Genomic DNA, 18,589 nt, shown 5'->3' with positions numbered 1-18,589 from the left:
AATCGACCCTTATGCCTTTATAAAAAAAATGAGATAAAGATATGAGAATGCATGAGTCTTGGAGATCATCCATGGGAATATGTTTATGCATGACAAGGAGTTATGAAAAAAACCTGAAAGCCAATATGTGATAGACTTAATGGGGGCCAACCGTTATGGAGGCTCAGAGTTTTACACGCACAGGAGAAAAGGTAGTTTGGGAACCCCAGAGAATCAATGTGATTCCTACACAGTGTAGGGATTGTCTGAAGAACTGCTGTATTTTTATTTATTGATTGATTGCACTTATAGTCCGCATCTTCCAAACAAGTTGATCTGTACATGTATTTATTTCCAGTTGATATTCTTCACTTTTCCTAGGAAAGGCGCAAGGCTTACTGCAAAGAACGATATAAATTGCAGTACATAAGTAGGACAGGGAGGACAGAAAACGTGGAAGATATGATGGATGAAAAATATGACTGAAAATTGAACAGCGATGCATAGTATACACAAAATAGAGAAGCAGTGTATATTCTGAGTATAGGGAGAAAACACAACAGTAAGCTGAACAATGTGATGAGTATGTAATGCTTCTTACTTCTAGATACTCCTGGTATAGTCCTCTACAACGTATTACATCCTAGGGCCTGCTTGGAACCACTTCCACTTCCTCTTCCTGATGCCCTTTTATAGACCATGCAGCCAGCACTTCCTGTGGGTGCTGAGTGACATCATCTCTGCCTTAGTATAAAGGAAGCTAGGTACTACTATCCAGCACCTCAGGCACAGATCTCCTGCCATGCTTCTGCCTGCAATGCTAGCTGCATCATGTTCCTGTCCTGCCATGTTACACTGTCCCTGCCTTGCTGTGTTCCAGTCCTCCTGTCTTGTTTCTGCCTTGTCATGTGCCAGCCCTCCCATCCAGTCCTGTCTCCCTGCCTCTTTCCTATCTCCCTGGTCTTCGTCTCCTTGGCTTGATCCTCACTTGCTGACCTCAGACTTGCCTACTGCCTGCATTGACCCTGCCTGGACTTTGACTACGCTTTCGCCTGCTGCCTGCCTCAGCTTCGGGCTGGATACTGACTATGCCTTTGCCTGCAGCTGGGCCCAGACCTCAAGTCCGGCCTCCAACCACTTTTGCGCTATTAGCAGCCTATAGCCTGCCACGGGGGAGGGAATTACCTTATGATACTCCCTTCTCACATCAGCCCAGGGGTCCACTCCATGCCATGTTACAGAGTAGCGGCACGGATACTTTGATTAACTAGCATAGAAGAACACAATATTGTCATCCTACCTACACAGAAGGAAGAGAAACCCATGCTACAAGGCTGGGGAGCAGAGCTTACAAGAAGGCTGAACAGCCACGTTTTGTTTTATTTACAGAAAGGGTAACAGGTCTTGCAGGATTTTTTTTTCCATAAGTTGGGGGCAAAGCAAGTGAATGCACAAAGTATTGCGCAGGATAGCCTTGCTGTTGCTATTGAGGGGACATATGCATGCGCTGATATGATTTGGGGAGTTTGTGACTGTTGGTGAATCTGTGACAGAGACCGAGTAGAAATTCCATACATGTGAATTCAACTGGAAAAGATACAAGAGGAAGACCCTGCTGGTTTATTTATAAAGTTTAAATTCTTCTAGAGAATTGCTGGGAAATGCAGCAAACACATGGAGTAGCAACATTATATGATACACCGAGCTTCATTAATGACTATGGCTTTGCTGAGGATTTGGAATAGAGGACGTGAAATGCATGATGTAGTAGTGATCATATATGGAAGTCTCTTCTATGTTTATGGAGGTTATAAAAGTATGTGTATGGGACTTAAAAGATAGCATAAGGGGAATCTGCAGGTTTAATCTAGGAGATTTGTAAAGGAATATAATGAAATATCCTTAATGTTAATAGAGACAAATTGAACATAGTATGTTTGTTAGTTACTGAGACATGCCAAAATCCTGGATCCAAGAAGGATGGTGCAATCTTGATATGAAATTTTCACTAGTTGCTTATACGTTTGATCTGAAAAATGGTGCAGGGATCTGTGAATGGGAAATGGGTTTTATAGAGAGATAATATGCTAGTTAATAAAAATGAATGGGATTTCATGAAAGGATGGTCGTTTACAGGAGGCAGGAAAGAAAAATGCAGAACTATGTTTGGAGTAAGTGAGATAAACTGTAAAGTGAATAAACGGAAGAGAAAAGGGAAGGTGATTAGTTTTCTTAAGGATGGCTTCTAATATATAGTGTGAGATCACTGTTTGTAGATTTATTGGGAGACTGTAAGGCTCTTAATGGGAAATGCAGGGTGTGGGAAGATAAGGGTGAGTAGCAGATTCTTCTTGCATGTCTTCTGAGTGCAACTCGTGAGGTTAAATGTTTGTTCTTGGACAGTGTTACAGTTCATAGTTCATTCTGAGAGGCTTCAGCTCCAGAAATCACAAAAGCTTTGATGTATGTTGGCTTGTGATCTAAAATAATGTAGTTTAGACTAACATGTCTAGGAGAATATTACCACCCTATTTGTACAACATTGTTATGTTTGCCTGTAAAATAAAATATTTGTGAATTTAATAAAACACATTCATACAAATATATTGGCACAATATAAATACCGATGAACATTTACAATGAATAGTAGGCCAAACAGGGCATTTTGAAGAGTTGTGTCATTGATCTATTTTTGGATATGTTGCTGAGCTTTTTAGAGTATGACATGAGACCCTCAAACTTAATGCTCACTACTGTATCTATAGCCAATCGCACCTAGCAGTGGTTTATTGTCCACCCTTGAATGTGGTCCCTCAGCTTCCATGTCAAACATTGTACTTGAATCACTGTGTTTTAGTGTTTCAAATTATTTTTTGTAATAGAATGATGATGATAGTGTTAAGGATATCAGTTTTAGGTACAGTTGCATGAGGTAGGAATGTCCAAAGTGATATAGAGTTGACCATTAGAGAACATAACACAGTAGTTATTCACTTTACAAAATATGTTAAGCACACAATGTAGAGAAATCACCGCAAACATTCTCTCTAGATGGCATCTCACACCTTCCAAATTAGCAAAAAATATATCTAGGTTGTTGGTCATTATGTTGGAAAAAGTGTGAAATTGGAACAGTGGTGCATTTTTGGTGGCACTGCCTGATTATTCAACCTTTCTAAAAATGAAAATATAAAAATAATCTACAAAAATGTTTGTGATATTACATATACTACACAGGAGATATAGCTAGATAGATAACGAAAAATGATAAATTCGTTTTTTCTAGTTGCAGCAAACTATAATTTAACCTGCTTCTGGAAAAATGATCTGCTCCAGAAGCGATACATTGATTAATCAGAATTTGGGACACGATCACATTAGCTATAGAAAATCTTCCATATTGTAATCTTAATTACTTATGCAAATTTCTGTCAGTTTGGGGACCTTTCATGAACTTTTGTCAATAGAACCAAAGGGATTGGGTTAACACCTTTTGGATTTAGAAACAAATAATTTCCTCTGTTAGCAATCATCCTTCGTGTTCTTTCTTGAGTCCAGTGACCAAGAGTCGATCTCGGCGAGCCAGTCTAGTGTTTATAGGTGGGATGGAAGGGTTGGCATGGGCAGGTTCCCCATTTGGTATAACTGAGTGTGGAATTCATTTGTTATACTGCATTGAATTTCTGCACACTATCATCCATGACATTCCCTGTATGCCAGTTTTCAGCGAAAGTACACTGGATTGTTCATCTGCTTTCTTTTTGTTTTTGGTTACATTAAAATGATAAAAAATGTTTAAAAAAAAAAAATATGCCGAGCAGATCATCTTTATTGCATTAGAGAAACTTGATGTCCTCTATACGAAAAGAATTTTAAGCGTTAATGGTGAATGTAACATTTTTTCTCTTTTCTCTCTCCCCAAAGATTGCAGATAAAAGCTGTTCAAGTCATTCCAGCAGTAATACGCTTTCAAGCAGTGCATCCAGCAACAGTGATGATAAACAGTTTGGCTCAGGAGACCTAATGGAGGCAGAACTGCTTGGGCTGACCTACGTGAAAGGGGCTTCTACTGACAGTGGAATTGATACGACCCCCTGTAGCATGGCTCCTCCTCCAGCCATAGGGCCGAGGCACCTCTCTGGTGGCAGCAGATCTGTAGTGCATAGCCGCTCAGAGCAGACTGTACGTTGGACAGAGTCTTCAGAAGCTCCCGGGACGGACAGCGAGCAGACTAAACTGTACACCCTCCATAATTATCCCTCCGCCATTTCTGTTAGCCACGCTTCTGAGGGCAGTATGGGAGACCTAAGTGAAACATCATCCCATTCCAGGTAAAGAGCTTCTAGATTCCAGTGTGCTTGATGAAATCATGAAACTAGCCCAATAACCGCTTTATCTTTATTCTACCGCACTTTATATGCATTTAGGTAGATATTTTTTTACATGAGAAGCAGTGTCTGACCAGCATGGGAGACCAGATTGAGATAAAACTGTTAGATTGTGAAAAGTGGCATTTATTGTAGTGGTTTCCTGTTTTAGTATCATCATAAACAGACATGCTGCAAAACCACATATCTTGTGAACCCACCTTAAGGATTTTTGGACAAGTGGAGACAAATTTGAAAATGAAATAAAAATAAATAGGGCAAGTCCAGTCACAGTGTTTCCATTCAGAAGGTCCCTAGTTCAAGTCCCACTCCCGGGAAGAGGGTAACTTAGTGGCCAGATTCGGGGCCTGTGCTTACAACAGTGTTTCCCAAGCAGTGTGCCTCCAGACCTGATCAGGTGTGCCACGGAAAAGGCACCATGCCTGATGCTTAAATCCAGACCAGCACCTGGGCTCTGCTCTTAGCCCCTCACAGTAACAAGAGTCACTGTTGGTAGCTCTTAAACTTGTAGGAGCTCTTTTCTGAGAATGTGTGTAATCATGTAAGCCTCTTCTTCCTAGCTACAGCATGAGCCCTGGAGTGTAGTAGTTTATGGGCACCATGCAGGGCATGGATAGCCAGGCCCTGCTTTGTGCGGTGCACAGTGCTCACAGCACCTCCTCGTCTTCTGCCTCCTGAATGGCCTTTTTGGAGTCCTTCCAGCCTCTGTCTTATAGGGATGTGCAGAGGGACACCATACGTTGCATTCGGGATTTGTATTCGTCGGGGGGCAGATACGTTGCATTCGGCAAGGGGGGCCCCCGATACGTTTACCCGTTAATTCCTATTCGTTTCCCCGCTAAAATTAAATTAACTACAACCCCCCACCCTCCTGACCCCCCTCCCCAAGACTTACCACAACTCCCTGGTGGTCCAGCAGGGGGGTCCGGGAGCCATCCCCTGCACTCACACCCTCGGCTGCCGGTTTCAAAATGGCGCCGATAGCCTTTGACCTACTATGTCACAGGGGCTACCGGTGCCATTGGTCAGCCCCTGTCACATGGCCATCGGCGCCATCTTGTGCTCCTACCATGTGACAGGAGCTGACCAATGGCACCGGTAGCCCCTGTGACATAGTAAGGGCAAAGGCTATCGGCACCATTTGAATACTGGCATCCGACGGCCGGAGTGCAGGAGGTCGCTCCCGGACCCCCGCTGGACTTTTGGCAAGTCTTGTGGGGGTCAGGAGGGTGGGCATACTTTTCTAAAATCTACCCCTTTATGTGCATAACGTTTGGAAAATTCACTCCTTAACTATCTGTATAAAATCACATAGGGTGGTTTTTCCCCAAGAAAAATGCAATGAACGTGCAGTATCTCAACCACCACTATTCGTCACTGTTTCAGCAAATATTTGCCATGTTTAGAAATTATAATAGGTGGTAATTAAATTTCATAACACATTGCGATTGACCTAAATACATGAATGATTCTTTATGTATAATCCACACCCTATGAAAATCTCCTTGTAAGTTGAAAATCAGAGTTTCGTTTCATAGCATGAAAAAGAAATAAACAAATTACGTAATATAGTGTAGCAATTCATATCAGTCAGAATTCATAAAATTGCCTTAAAGATGAAGCTTTCCTATGCATGCAGCTATTGCAAAATGGAATTCCTTTTCGTTGTCTCAGTTGTTTGCTTCTAACACATCACTATAGAGATTTGAATCTCAAGAGTGCCATTATTGCTGCTCCGGTTTTTGTTCTTTTCCTATCAGTTTATGATCATAGCGTCATTTGCACTGGAAAGCATGAACAAGTAGCTAAAGGTAACATTAATATCCTTGCATCTCTTAAACCAGGATGGCCGGTGCTGGTCACCAGCAGCCAAAAAAACCAGGTCTGGTATTCAGCATATTTACAATGAAAATGCATGAGATGTATTTGTTCATACTGCCTCCAATGTATGCAAATAAATCTCTTGCATATTCATAGAGACATAAAATATGACAACAAATAAGCATAATAATGTACAACTAGTCTGCAGAATTTAATTCCTGGCGCACTGCCATACACCCCAGTTGATCTCTGGCTTTTCCATCATTTCTTTACAACTAGGGAATCATCTGTGCCTATACCGTGCTTTCTTAAATTTCATTAATGTTTTGATAAAACTGGTAATATGGAGGATGTTTGGAAATTGCAAGCAGGTTAACCTCACCTCAACCGCAAAAAAATGAATTGACATGCTACTAAAGAAAAGGACAATGAAGTGTCTTGAATCCAATTGGATGTGGGATCTGAGTTAGCATGGTTTTACCAAAAGGAGATCGTGTCAGACAGATATGATTGATTAATTTCTTTGATTGTGTGACCAGAGAAATAGATCAGGCACATGCAGTGGATGTGGTGCATGTGGATTTTAACAAAGCTTTTGATTCTGTTCCGCATAGGTTTTTAAATAAATTGAGCATCCTGGGAGTATGTCCTAAGGTGGTAGATTGGATTAGATACTAAGTGACAAGCAACAGATGGTAGTGGTAAATGGAATTTACTCTGAGGAAAGACAGGTGATTAGTGGAGTGCCTCGGGGATCTGTCCTGGGTTAGATTCTATTCAGTATCTTTGTGAGCAGTATTGCAGAGATGTTAGTGAGGAAAAGGATGCATTTTTGTAGATAAACACTAAGATCTGCAACAGAGTGGATGCTCCTGAGGAAGCAGGCGAAACAAGAAGTGATCTAAGAAAGACAACATCCGTGGAACCACTTCTATGTCCAAATTTCAATTGAACAGTGGACCTATTACTACTACTTGTCATTTCTAAAACAATATTACATGTGTGCAGCACTGTACAGATATACATGAGACAGTGCCTGCCCAGTGGCGCTTACAATCTAATTGAGACAAACATGCATGATAATCAAGAGTCTATAGGAAATTTATTTTTTATAGAGAAGTAATTAAGGTTTAAAAGCAGCTTCAGAAAGGTGATATTTTATACTGGGTTCGAAGGTGACCAGTGGAAGCATGATGCACCAGCCCTGGAAGCCTCTTCCAGGTGTCCAGCACAGCAAGGTAGAAAGCACAGAGTTGGGAGTTGGTGGTGGAGGGAGAAGAGTGCAGATAAACGTGACTTGTCATGTTTAATGCAGCTCACAAGGAAGAGCATGAGGAAAGAGAAGTAGGAGAGCAAGAGAAACTTGGAATGTATGCAAAAGTGGTTGGGGAGCCAATATAATGACTTGAGAAGAGGGCTTACATGGAAGGTAAGGTAGGTCATGCAGTGAATTTTGAGCAGTGGAGAAAGATGGTTCAGTGGAAGGCCTGTGAAAAGCACATTGCAGTAGTCTAAGCAGGAAGTGATGAGAGAGTGGATGAATGTTTTAGTAGCCTGCTCAAAAAAGAAGGACCAGCTTTTAGGGATATGTTAAAGAGGAAGAAGCATCATGCTTTTAGCAGTGTTTAGGATATGTGTAGAGAAGGGAGAGCGGCATCAAAGATAAGTCAAGGCTTACAGGTTGAGGGATGAAAGTACCATCCACAGAGACACAAAAAGAGGGAAGAGAGGAAATTGGTTCGAGGGAAAGACAAGATATTTCAGCTTGGCAGTGTTAAGTTTAAGATGGCAGTAAGACATCCAGGCAGCAGGGCTGGATTTAAGATCGACACCCATAGGCAGAGTGCTCTGGTGGCATCCCTTTGAAACTGGGCCAGCACATGGCCTTAAAGCAGGCAAAAGCAGGCTCTTCTATGGCCTGAATATTTGACATGCCTGGGCCAAATCTGGATCTGCCAAGTAGTGATGTCAGACAGGCAGGCTGAGATTTGGTACAGGATGCTTGTTGAAATTTCCGGTGTAGAAAGGTAGACCTGGGGAGTCGTCAGCATAAAAATGGTACTGAAAGCCATTGAAGGAGGTCAGAGTGTAGAGGGAGAAGAGAGGCAATCCCAGGATGGAGCCTTCAGGCAGGCCGACTGATAGTGAAATAGCAGTTGAGGAAGAAGCACCAGAAGATAGAGTAAAAGTACAATGGGAGAGGTAAAAAGAAAACCAAGGTAGAGCATACTTCTGAAATCCAATTCAGTACAGGGAATCAAGGAGTAGATAGTGATCAATGGTGTCAAAAGCAGCAGATAGGTCAAGGAGCATGAGGATCGAGTAAGCCTTTGGCCTTGGCCATGAAGTGGTCACTGAAGACTTTTAAGGTCAATTTTTAAACGGCGTGCAGGCATCCTTGTGCATGCAGTTTCTGACACGCGCACATGGATGCGCCAATTTTATGTCGGCGCGTGCATATGCACGTGCTTCGCCGGGACAATGCCTAATGGTGCTGTCCCGGGCCAGCCCCTGTCCCGTCCCCAATCCCAATCCCCGCCCTGCCCATACCCCGCCTCCCAGCCTGCCCCCCCCCCTTTTTAAAAAACTTTGTGTGCGTTCCGGGAGATATGCGCGTGGCCGCGAGCATTTGAAAATGCGCCCGGCCCAGACATTTATTTATTTTATTTATTTATTTAAACTTTTTTTAGACCGACATTCGTTGGGAACATCACATCGGTTTACATGGAACAGGAAATGCAACGTATATGCTTTACAAAGAACTGTTAACATCAATACATAACATGGGGCAGGTTGCGTAACTAACGGGAGTTGAACTATGTTGATAATGTATGTAAAATGAGTATAAGATACATAAAATAAAAAATATAAATATAAATTGATAATCAAATAATTACATGGAGATCAGAAGAGCTAAACAGTGGAAGATTGCAGAGCAGTTATAATAGATTATGCATTATGTGGGGGGAGTGGAGAGAGACTATGCGCGTATCTCCCCGTTTCGGCACGTGCCGAGCTTTAAAAATTGGACCATTTGGCAGAAGCCATTTTTGTGGAATTCAGAGGGCAAAAGCCAAACTAGACCAGATCGAGAACAACTTGAGATGAAAGAAAGTCAAAAGAGCAAAGATGAGTGGACAGTCACAAGGGACTGAGGGCGCTCTTCTTTCAGCTTTCTGCCTCACAAGATAGCAAGGCGGGCCAGTGCCTTATTGCTTGTGCCTTTACTGCTTAAGATACCATTGAAAGAAGGGACCTCTGTGTGGGCATTGAAAGTACATGCACTACGGCATCTTTTGTGTTGATCCTTTCAAAGGTATCCCAGCGTACAAAGATTTCCATTTTCTCCAGCCAGCACTGCTCCTTTAACCGCACACACAGTTTTACGTAAGGAATCTGCAGAAGGAACTGACACATGCAGGGTTTTGCTAGTGCGTTTTATTTCATACAATTCTTATTTTGTGGAGTTTCTGCCAAATCAGTTTAAAAATTCGTTTTACCACCCCCCCCCCCCAAAAAAAATGAGTGTCTTCTGCGCAGCTGTTATAGATTTCCAGCCCTAAGACCTTGTGTGCCGTTCACCTTGCAATACCACGTGTTGCTCCTTGGTTTTAATGAATGCCTTGGATTGCTGGCAGGTGTGTTGGAGCACGGTTAGATTGCATTCCTGATTGGATTTGTTCCCTTCTGCCTGCTGTAAATTGAATGGGTGTGCATCCATCGGAATGAGAGATTTAGTGGGCAAGTGAAATCCTATCCTGTTGGGCTGTCGTTATTTTGAAATCAGCAGTTCACAGCGCTTGTCAAGTTAGCCGCTCATGAAATGCCTGTCTTGCTGTGTAATGACACGGTGCTCAGCTGTTGCCAGTGCTCCCTTCACGTCCACAGAAAACACACTCCTTAAGCAGTAAAAAAAACAAAACAAAAACCCAAACGTGCATTCGCTAACAAGCTGTAAGCATGAGAGAAAAAGCATTACAAAGTTCGCACCTTTTTAAAGTTTTTACCTTTTCATTATTTCAGTGCTTGCTTGCTTGATATTGTTTACAATATTATTGCTTTCCCCTGGAGTAAAAGTTGTTGCCCCTTTAGTTATGGCTTCATCTTAATTAGAGGCCTACGTCCTAAGGTGCAAAGGTTTTCGTGGACGGGGATCTATATGCATAAATATGTGCGCATTATTGCTGACGTTTCAGGCTTTTGCATGTTCTTTTCACATGCATTGGGCCTGTTTGTAAAAACATTCACAAAATGGCCCCCTTCGCACATGGTGAACTTATGCACATAGTACATAATGGGTTTACAGAAATTCTGAGTTACTGAGCTATTGCAATACAGAATTCCTCAAAACCTAACACATGGAGACAGCTTCGTGGACCGGTGTTCACAACATAGATAACTACACCTCATTAAACTGTCTTTATCTTTTTTTTTTTTCTTTTTTGGGAAGTCGTCCATAACAAAAGTATGCACGTAACATTATCTACTGATCTCATTTGCACGCGAGTCCCGGTAGAAACACTGCACACTTACAGTGGTGACATTCCTGCAAAACTGAATACCACTTAGAATATGGGCCTTTTCAGAAGGACGCTTGCCATGGGCATGGAGTAGGAGAAACCCTTTCATAAATTGGGCATTTGGTGTTAAAGGGACGTGGTGGTGGCTCCTGAGTGTCAGTAATGTACTGCTAATTTCTTAATCGCAGTTTTTTGGCTGCCACTAATGTCCAGGTTGGCACAAAAACTTTTTTTTTATAAAACCGTTCTAAAAGGGGCTTCCAGGAGCCATCAAGAGCCCCCTTCAGTGCATCATGGTTTTATCTTTTTAATTGTACTTGTTTAATTACTAAACCATTAAAAAGTCAAACGGAGTGGACAAGAAGAGACAGGAAATCAAAATAAGAGTCAAATAATTCTCTTGTGAAGTATCAGAACGTATTTTGATTATTTCACATTGTACCCACATGTAGTGATCTGACTGCAAATGTATAATTTGGGGGGATTTTACCTTCATCTGCTTCAGAAAGTGCTACTCACCGTACAAATTCTGCTATCCATTAATGCTTGAAAGCCAGAGAAGTGAGCCGCTTTTTCTTAAAGATCTCTACCAAAGATGCATCAGCTACTGGAATTCAGACTATTTCAGAGCCCTGTTATGAAAAAGGATTCCCACCCTTTATTTTAAATAAACCTGCAACATCTAATGTTTATAGCAAAAAGATGAAGTCTCTTAATTTTTTCTTAACAGCAAATGTGCTTATGCTCCTCAAACACTTGCACGTTTGATATGTTTACCATGTGTTTATTGGAGGGGGGGGGGTTACTTTTAAGAACTGAATTATGATTCAGATCACTTGGTTTAGTTTTGATTTCTTGCACTGACAGCTGAGGATTACTAATTAAAAAAAAAAAAAAAAGTAGCAGTAAAGAGATGTTGTTGCATAGCTGGACAGCGTCTGGAGTTCCTGAATGGTTGCGTTGCACTGTGGCTTTTGCTTTTGTTGTTTGTCCTCTTCAGCGGTTCACACCATTCAGAAAGCCCCTCGGCAAATTGCTCCAAAAATAGCCCGTCCCTGGACGCCTCTAAAGTCTACATAGTGTCGCAGAGCAGAAGTCAGCAGGTGACTGGATCGGTTGCAAAAGTCTGCCATCGGCAGGGGGCCATGAGCAAATATGTCATCGGCTGGAAGAAATCTGAGGAAAGCCCTACGCCCGAGGAGTCGGAAATCACTGCATGTGACGGGTGAGGCTTTCTGCTTCTTTAAGACGAATGCACATTCAAGTGTCTGGCTGGCAAATAAGGCAGGCAGTCGGTTCTAGGTTTAGCTGTTGTTGGATTAACCTTGTATGATTACACCCTGTTTTTGTTAAAAAAAAAAAAAAAACTTATTTAAATCTGCTCTTCGGTTCATGCTACTGTCAGCTCATACGGATGGCAGTGTAATGTTTGCAGGGGGAATATTTTGAAGGAGAGGGTCAAAAATGGGATGTGAGTATTTAAGAGCGGAAATAAGTCGACCGCAGTGTATTTGCCTGGAGTACAAATTTTAAAAATGAACTGAAATGGTTGCAAGAAATCTTACAGTACGACTTGTCAGGGAGCATCATGTGCCTGTGCATCAAAGTATTTTAGTATGCAGACTTAGCACACGGAGACTGACCAGTGGTACGGCATCATTTAACCGTGTCTGAAGACATTACAGTCTGTGCTCTTGTTGCAACACCGACATTTCCGCTGGGTCAGTTAAACACTTAGGGGGTAATTTTCAAAAGGAGTTACGCGCATAAATGTAACTACTATTGTAGCAATTTTCAAAAGCCATTTACTCACGTAAAGTGCACTTATGCGAATAAATCCTATGGACGATTCAATGGCATATACTGTAGCAATTTTCAAAAGCCCACTTACTCGAGTAAAGTGCATTTACATGCGTAAAACCCAGATTTACGCATGTAAATGCTTTTTAAAATCTGCCCCTTAGTTAAAATTAACCAAATAGGTTTTGAGGGAGTTTGGTCCTTGGAGGTTTAGGGGGTAATTTTGCAACATCGTATATTTTTATTTATTTATTTTATTTAAGTTTTTTTATATACCAACATTCAGGACGATAGTCCCATCATGCTGGTTCAGAAGAAACAGGGGTGCAATAATAATAAAACTTTACAATTTGAACAATAGTGCAGAAAAGCAGTTACATATAACAAGGAAATCAATAACTTGGAGTGAGAAGGAAAATGAAGATCAGATGATTATATATATGTATAAATAGCATTGTATAAATAACATTTATTAACGTTATTACTAGCGAAGCGTGTTGATTGATGGGAGTTAGATGATGTTGGAGTTAGGAAATGCCTGCGTGAACAGCCACGTCTTGAGTTTTTTCTTGAATGTTGAGATGCTGGGTTCCATTCTAAGATCCGGGGGAATGGAGTTCCATAAAGTTGGACCGGCTGTGGAGAATGCCCGATCTCTAAGCGTGATGTGTCTGGTAGTTTTGGCTGGAGGTACTTGAAGTGATCCTTTGTAAGCATCTCTTGTCGGTCTTGTTGAATGGTGTAATCGGAGGGGGATATGGAGATCGATTGGAGCTAATTGATGGATGTTTTTTGAAAATGGTGAGAATGGCCTTGTAGATTATTCTGAAGTGTATGGGCAGCCAATGAAGGTCCATCAGGATAGGGGTTATGTGTTCTCTTCTCCTGGTGTTAGTGAGTATACCGGCGGAGGCGTTTTGGACCATTTGCAATGGTTTGGTGTGTGATGAGGGGAGACCAAGCATGATGGTGTTACAATAGTCCAGCTTTGCGAATATGATTGATTGTAGAATCGTTCTAAAGTCATGTGTGTGGAAGAGAGGTCGTATTCTTTTCAGCACTTGGAGCTTATAAAAGCAGTCTCTGGTGGTTTTGTTGATGTTGGTTTTCAGGTTTAGGTGATTGTCAATTAGCACTCCTAGGTCTCTTACTTGTGTAGTATTTGGTACGGTAGGATGGGTGTGTGTGAGGGAGCTGTTTTCTGGTGTGATGAGTAGTAGTTCCGTTTTTGATGAATTTAGTATCAGGTTGAGACTTGTGAGAAGCTGTTTGATATTTTGGAGGCAGGTTTCCCAGTGAGACAGTGTTTTTGCGAGTGACTCTTCGATGGGGATCAAGACCTGGATATCGTCTGCATAGAGGAAGTGTTTGAGATTGAGGTCGGTGAGAAGTTTACATAAGGGTAACAGATAAATGTTGAACAAGGTAGGAGACAGGGATGAGCCCTGAGGGACTCCTACTGACGCGGGGTGAAGAGAGGATTCTTTATTATGAATCTTAACCTTATATCCTCTGTTGCTGATTTAAGGTTATGTTGTTGGGATTTATATCCTCTGTTGGGATTTAAGGTTGTGTTGTTGGGCATGTCGGGCATGTTGGGCATGTCGGAAAGAAATTATTTTAGGTGGTGTATATAGTATATACTCTGTAGCCAGCAAATATGCAAATAACTTACACCAGTTTTCAAAGTAGGCTTGGGCTTGCTGTTTGGTGTGCATGTTTTACATATGTACTTGGTTTTTTTTAAATCAAAAAGCATGCACATAAGTCCCAAACCCACCCAGATGGAACTCCTGAAAGCCTCTCCCCCCCGTGTGTATTAACTGAACACAGATAGTGTGTATGCACTTAATTTGATGCACGTATCAGTCACGCAGTTTTCCAACAGGGTCATTTCTGGGGATAAAGCCCTTCCACGCAGATGTCCCTTTGCAAATTGCCCTCTTAACGAGTGGAGAAACACAAGCTTGGAAGGTTTTCACGAGACAGGATATCTGTGCTGCTTCCAGGTAATGAAAGCATGAAAGCAAATTCCTAAGCAAACTCAGGGTGTGTGCCAGAAACCTCTTTTCTGTGTTGCTGCCTAGAGTTTCACGCTCTCTTCTGTTGCGTAATAACTGCCTGGGAAGCTTGGGTTATAGCCTTCCCTTCTCCTGACAACCCCTGGGAAGAAATCTCTTTATCTTTTTAATTATCTGAGGATGCCTTGTGAGAGAGAACACAGGGTGGGTTTTATCGTCTGTCTTTGCCATTCAGATAAATGAGAGTGTAAGCAAAGTAGAGATGGCCTGGAAATTGTGGAGATTATGTACACAACAGGGATCATTCTTGTCTTCGTGCCTCGAATCAGGATACAAAAAAAAACCCCTAACAGGTCTATTTTCAAAACCCTGCTCAGCAGCTGAGACTGCCAAGTAATTTCACACAGTTATCTTCACCCAAAGTTTCAGCCGCATTTATCCGGCTAGGTCTACGACGGGCCTAGATTTCAGGACAGCCGCGTGTGCAACCACGGTCAAGCAGTCCAATGTATCCGGTTCGTCCTAAAAATCTGCCCCGGACACACCTCTGACCCGGCCCCTGTTTTGCACCTTACGATTTAAAGGGAGACTGTCCAAAGCATTCACATGGGGAAAATGGTGTTTTGGGTATCGAAATGCGCTTTTTGACACTTGTTTACCCTCTCTGTGCATAAAAGCACATACAGTGCCAGTACATGTGCACTTTTACCCAGAGGGAGAGGGGGGCGTAATTCCGCTGGCAGATCTGGGCGTATACTTTTTCCAACCCAGTTTTCAAAGGGAAACTTATCCCTTTGAAAAACTGCTTTAAAATCAGCAGGTAAAACGTACCTGGCCCTGCCGACGTTGTGCATCTACGCACAGTTTGAAAGTTTCCCTTTAGCCAGTCGGGAAATTTTTTAACCCAGTTAGATTTATCAGAATATTTTTAAGGATAATGTACTGATTACTTTAAAAGAAAAAAAAACTTGACATGCATGCAGAAAATTGGATTCTAATTCTGGTCCGCATGAGACACCACAAAGTCTCTCTTTCAGGTAATCAAAAATAGGCAAATTAACCTGGTTCACAGATCAAATGTATGCAGATATAAATATTCACTGAAAATATCTTGAAAAGCAAAGCTGCTGGACCTAGCAGTATAACACACAGCGGGCCTTATGGACCAGGAAGGGATTATTTTTTGAATATGGCCCAGTATGAGATGGCTTAAGAATTCTTTGCAGACATGGCAGACTAGTTGAGTAATGATGATATGGGAGTAGGTAGTAAATATGGGGGCTGTTTTATAACAGTTTGCATAAGAAAGTCGGAAAATACATCTACAAGTTACACCAACAAACTTTGACAATTATCCCAGCAAAATGACCCGCATAGTTACACCTGCTAATTTGAATGCAGAAAGTTTTAGGAGGATATTTACATGCATACATTTTAGAATCACAACGTGTGCATGTAAGTCCAAACCCCTCCCAAACTCTGCCCCTGGGACACCTCTACTCAGTCCAGATAAACGTGCATGCATACGGGGCTTACACTCAGAAGTTTACCTGCACATCAGTCGGAGGGGGAACAAGTTTATAACCAAACATTTGACCTGCAGAAATGCCTTTGAAAAGTACACACAATCAGGTGAATTTTCAAAGGAGTTAGGCATGTAAAACATACTATCGTAGCAATTTTGAAAAGCCATTTACCCACACTAAATGCACTTAGGGGCGGATTTTAAGAGCCCTGCTCGCCGGTGCGCCTATTTTACATAGGCCTACCGGCGTGCGCAGAGCCCCGGGACTCGCGTAAGTCCCGGGGTTTTCCGAGGGGGGCGTGTCGGGGGCGGGCCCGATCCGCGCGGCGTTTTTGGGGCGGGACGTAGCATTTCGGGGGTGGGTCCGGGGGCGTGGCCGCGCCTTCCGGACCCGCCCCCAGGTCGCGTCCCAGCGCGCTGGGATTTACATCTCCCTCCGGGAGGCGTAAATCCCCCGACAAAGGTAAGGGGGGGTTTAGACAGGGCCGGGGGGGTGGGTTAGGTAGGGGAAGGGAGGGGAAGGTGAGGGGAGGGCAAAAGAAAGTTCCCTCCGAGGCCGCTCCGATTTCGGAGCGGCCTCGGAGGGAACGGAGGTAGGCTGCGCGGCTCGGCGCGCGCCGGCTATATGTAATCGGTAGCCTTGCGCGTGCCGATCCAGGATTTTAGCGGATACGCACGGCTACGTGCGTATCTACTAAAATCCAGCGTACTTTTGTTTGCGCCTGATGCGCCAACAAAAGTACGCCAAATCGCGCTTTTTGAAAATCTACCCCTTAATGTGGGTAAAGCCAATAGACAATGGCATACATTGTAGCAATTTCCAAAAGCCCACTTATATGGATAAATTGCATTTACATTTGTAAAATCCAGTTTTAAGCACGTGAATGCTTTTGAAAATCAGGCCTCCTATGTTTAATTCAGTTCAGCCCTGGCCATATCATCATCATTAAGTGCCACTTTTGATACAAAGGTCGGCAACTAGGATGCACTATTTTTCCTATACTCAGCTTTTCTCTTTGATTTGTATACAACTGAAGCAGAGTGCAAGCAAATCTCTCATGCATATTCATTAGAGATATCCTGAAGATTTGCGGCCCTCTAGGCCCAGACTTGCCCACCCCTGCTTTAGAGAGTAATTTTCATAGCTATTTACAAGTATAAAACACGGGTTTAAAATGGTTTGTTATAAAATTGCCTGGAACTTGAGTGCAGAAAATTATGCTTGGAACCCGATTTCACATATGCTTTTATGTGCACAAAAGATAGATGGTCTGGGTGTGGAGTTGGAGTGAAATTAGGATTTCCTTGCATATTTTTTATTTTAAAACATATGGGAGTAATTTTCAAAAGGATTTAGATGCTTAAAACTGAGTTTTAAACGTGTAAATGAACTTTACCTGTGTAAGCGAGCTTTTGAAAATTGCTACAAAGCATGGTATTGAATTGTCCATGGGATATTCACATGGAAGTGCACTTACACAAGTAAATGGTTTTTGAAAATTGATACAATTTCATGCATAACTTTGAAAAGTCACCTGTATGAACAGCGGTGGATTCACAATGTCAGACCGGCCCGGGTATTCGCAGCCCAGGACACATCACGTGGTCTACAGAGCGCAGCTCTATCATGGCCGCGCACGTGACTGGAGCGATCAGCCCACCGGGGGATGCCCGATCCCCCAGTCCCCCAATCGGCCAATCCGTCCCTGTGTATGAACCTTTTAAACCTATTTCCAGTACAGTGTGTGTAAGTGGATACTTTGAGTTTTAAGGTAGTATTTTATAAACTATGTGGCAGGAGCTGCAGTTTATAAAATACTGCATATGTCTACTCCGAAAGTGCATGCATATGTCTCAGTGCATGTGAATATTTCCAATGCAAGAACATGCATACTTTCTCTTCCCATTTTATAAACATACATGGGTATAAATTTGGCGCATAAAAAGTCCAACATGCACACCTAACCCTAATTTATACGCGGAGGCAGGTATTTTTTTAAAGTTTGCATGGATACCGTTTTGAAATATTTGCATGTGTATTTGGCATCACCAGTTCGCTGATAACCTCCCTCCACCAATTCACCCAGTTCTTCTCCAGTTTTCTTACCTAAACCATTTACCTAAACTTCACCATGAACTTCCACTAGTTCACCAAGACCTCCCACCCCAAATCTGCAGCCAACAGACAAGTCCAATTTCCCTAGCATGAGTTAATTAGGTGTAAAAGTGTATGAATAAGTTTGCTAATGTATATATTCATATCTCTTAAAAAATAACAACTATCGCACATATTTCTGAACCTTATCCAGACCAGCCCTTTTTTCCCCCCGAGTAAAATATATACGCAAAACTGAAAATACGCACGTACTCTCAACGTTTATAAAATAGTATATGTATGCGTACATGCTGCTTAGGCGCAGATATACTAATTTTATACGTGGAGCCCCCTTGAAAATTCACTCCCAAGCGCGTAAACTTTTAAGCGATGATGTGTTTCATGCGTATTTTTGCACACATACACCCCCAAATTGGTTT

The 18,589-nt window shown here is 42.3% G+C and overlaps 1 protein-coding gene across 10 annotated transcripts in view; it reads left to right on the top strand.

Moving 5' to 3' along the window:
• SIPA1L2 (signal induced proliferation associated 1 like 2) overlaps positions 1-18,589 on the top strand; it is a 492,084-nt gene that overhangs the window by 384,079 nt on the left and 89,416 nt on the right. For 9 of the 10 annotated variants that reach the window (XM_029593863.1, XM_029593861.1, XM_029593862.1 and 6 more), the window contains 2 exons: positions 3,904-4,310; positions 11,709-11,933. In XM_029593863.1, coding sequence (XP_029449723.1) covers positions 3,904-4,310; positions 11,709-11,933 — 632 coding nt within the window. The remainder of the gene's footprint in view (positions 1-3,903; positions 4,311-11,708; positions 11,934-18,589) is intronic. The other variant, XM_029593864.1, reaches the window with a different exon arrangement.

Source organism: Rhinatrema bivittatum, chromosome 3, assembly GCF_901001135.1.
Source record: "Rhinatrema bivittatum chromosome 3, aRhiBiv1.1, whole genome shotgun sequence".
NCBI lineage: Eukaryota > Metazoa > Chordata > Amphibia > Gymnophiona > Rhinatrematidae > Rhinatrema > Rhinatrema bivittatum.
Note: the sequence above shows the minus strand (reverse complement) of the source record. Positions and strands in the feature narration are given on the sequence as shown.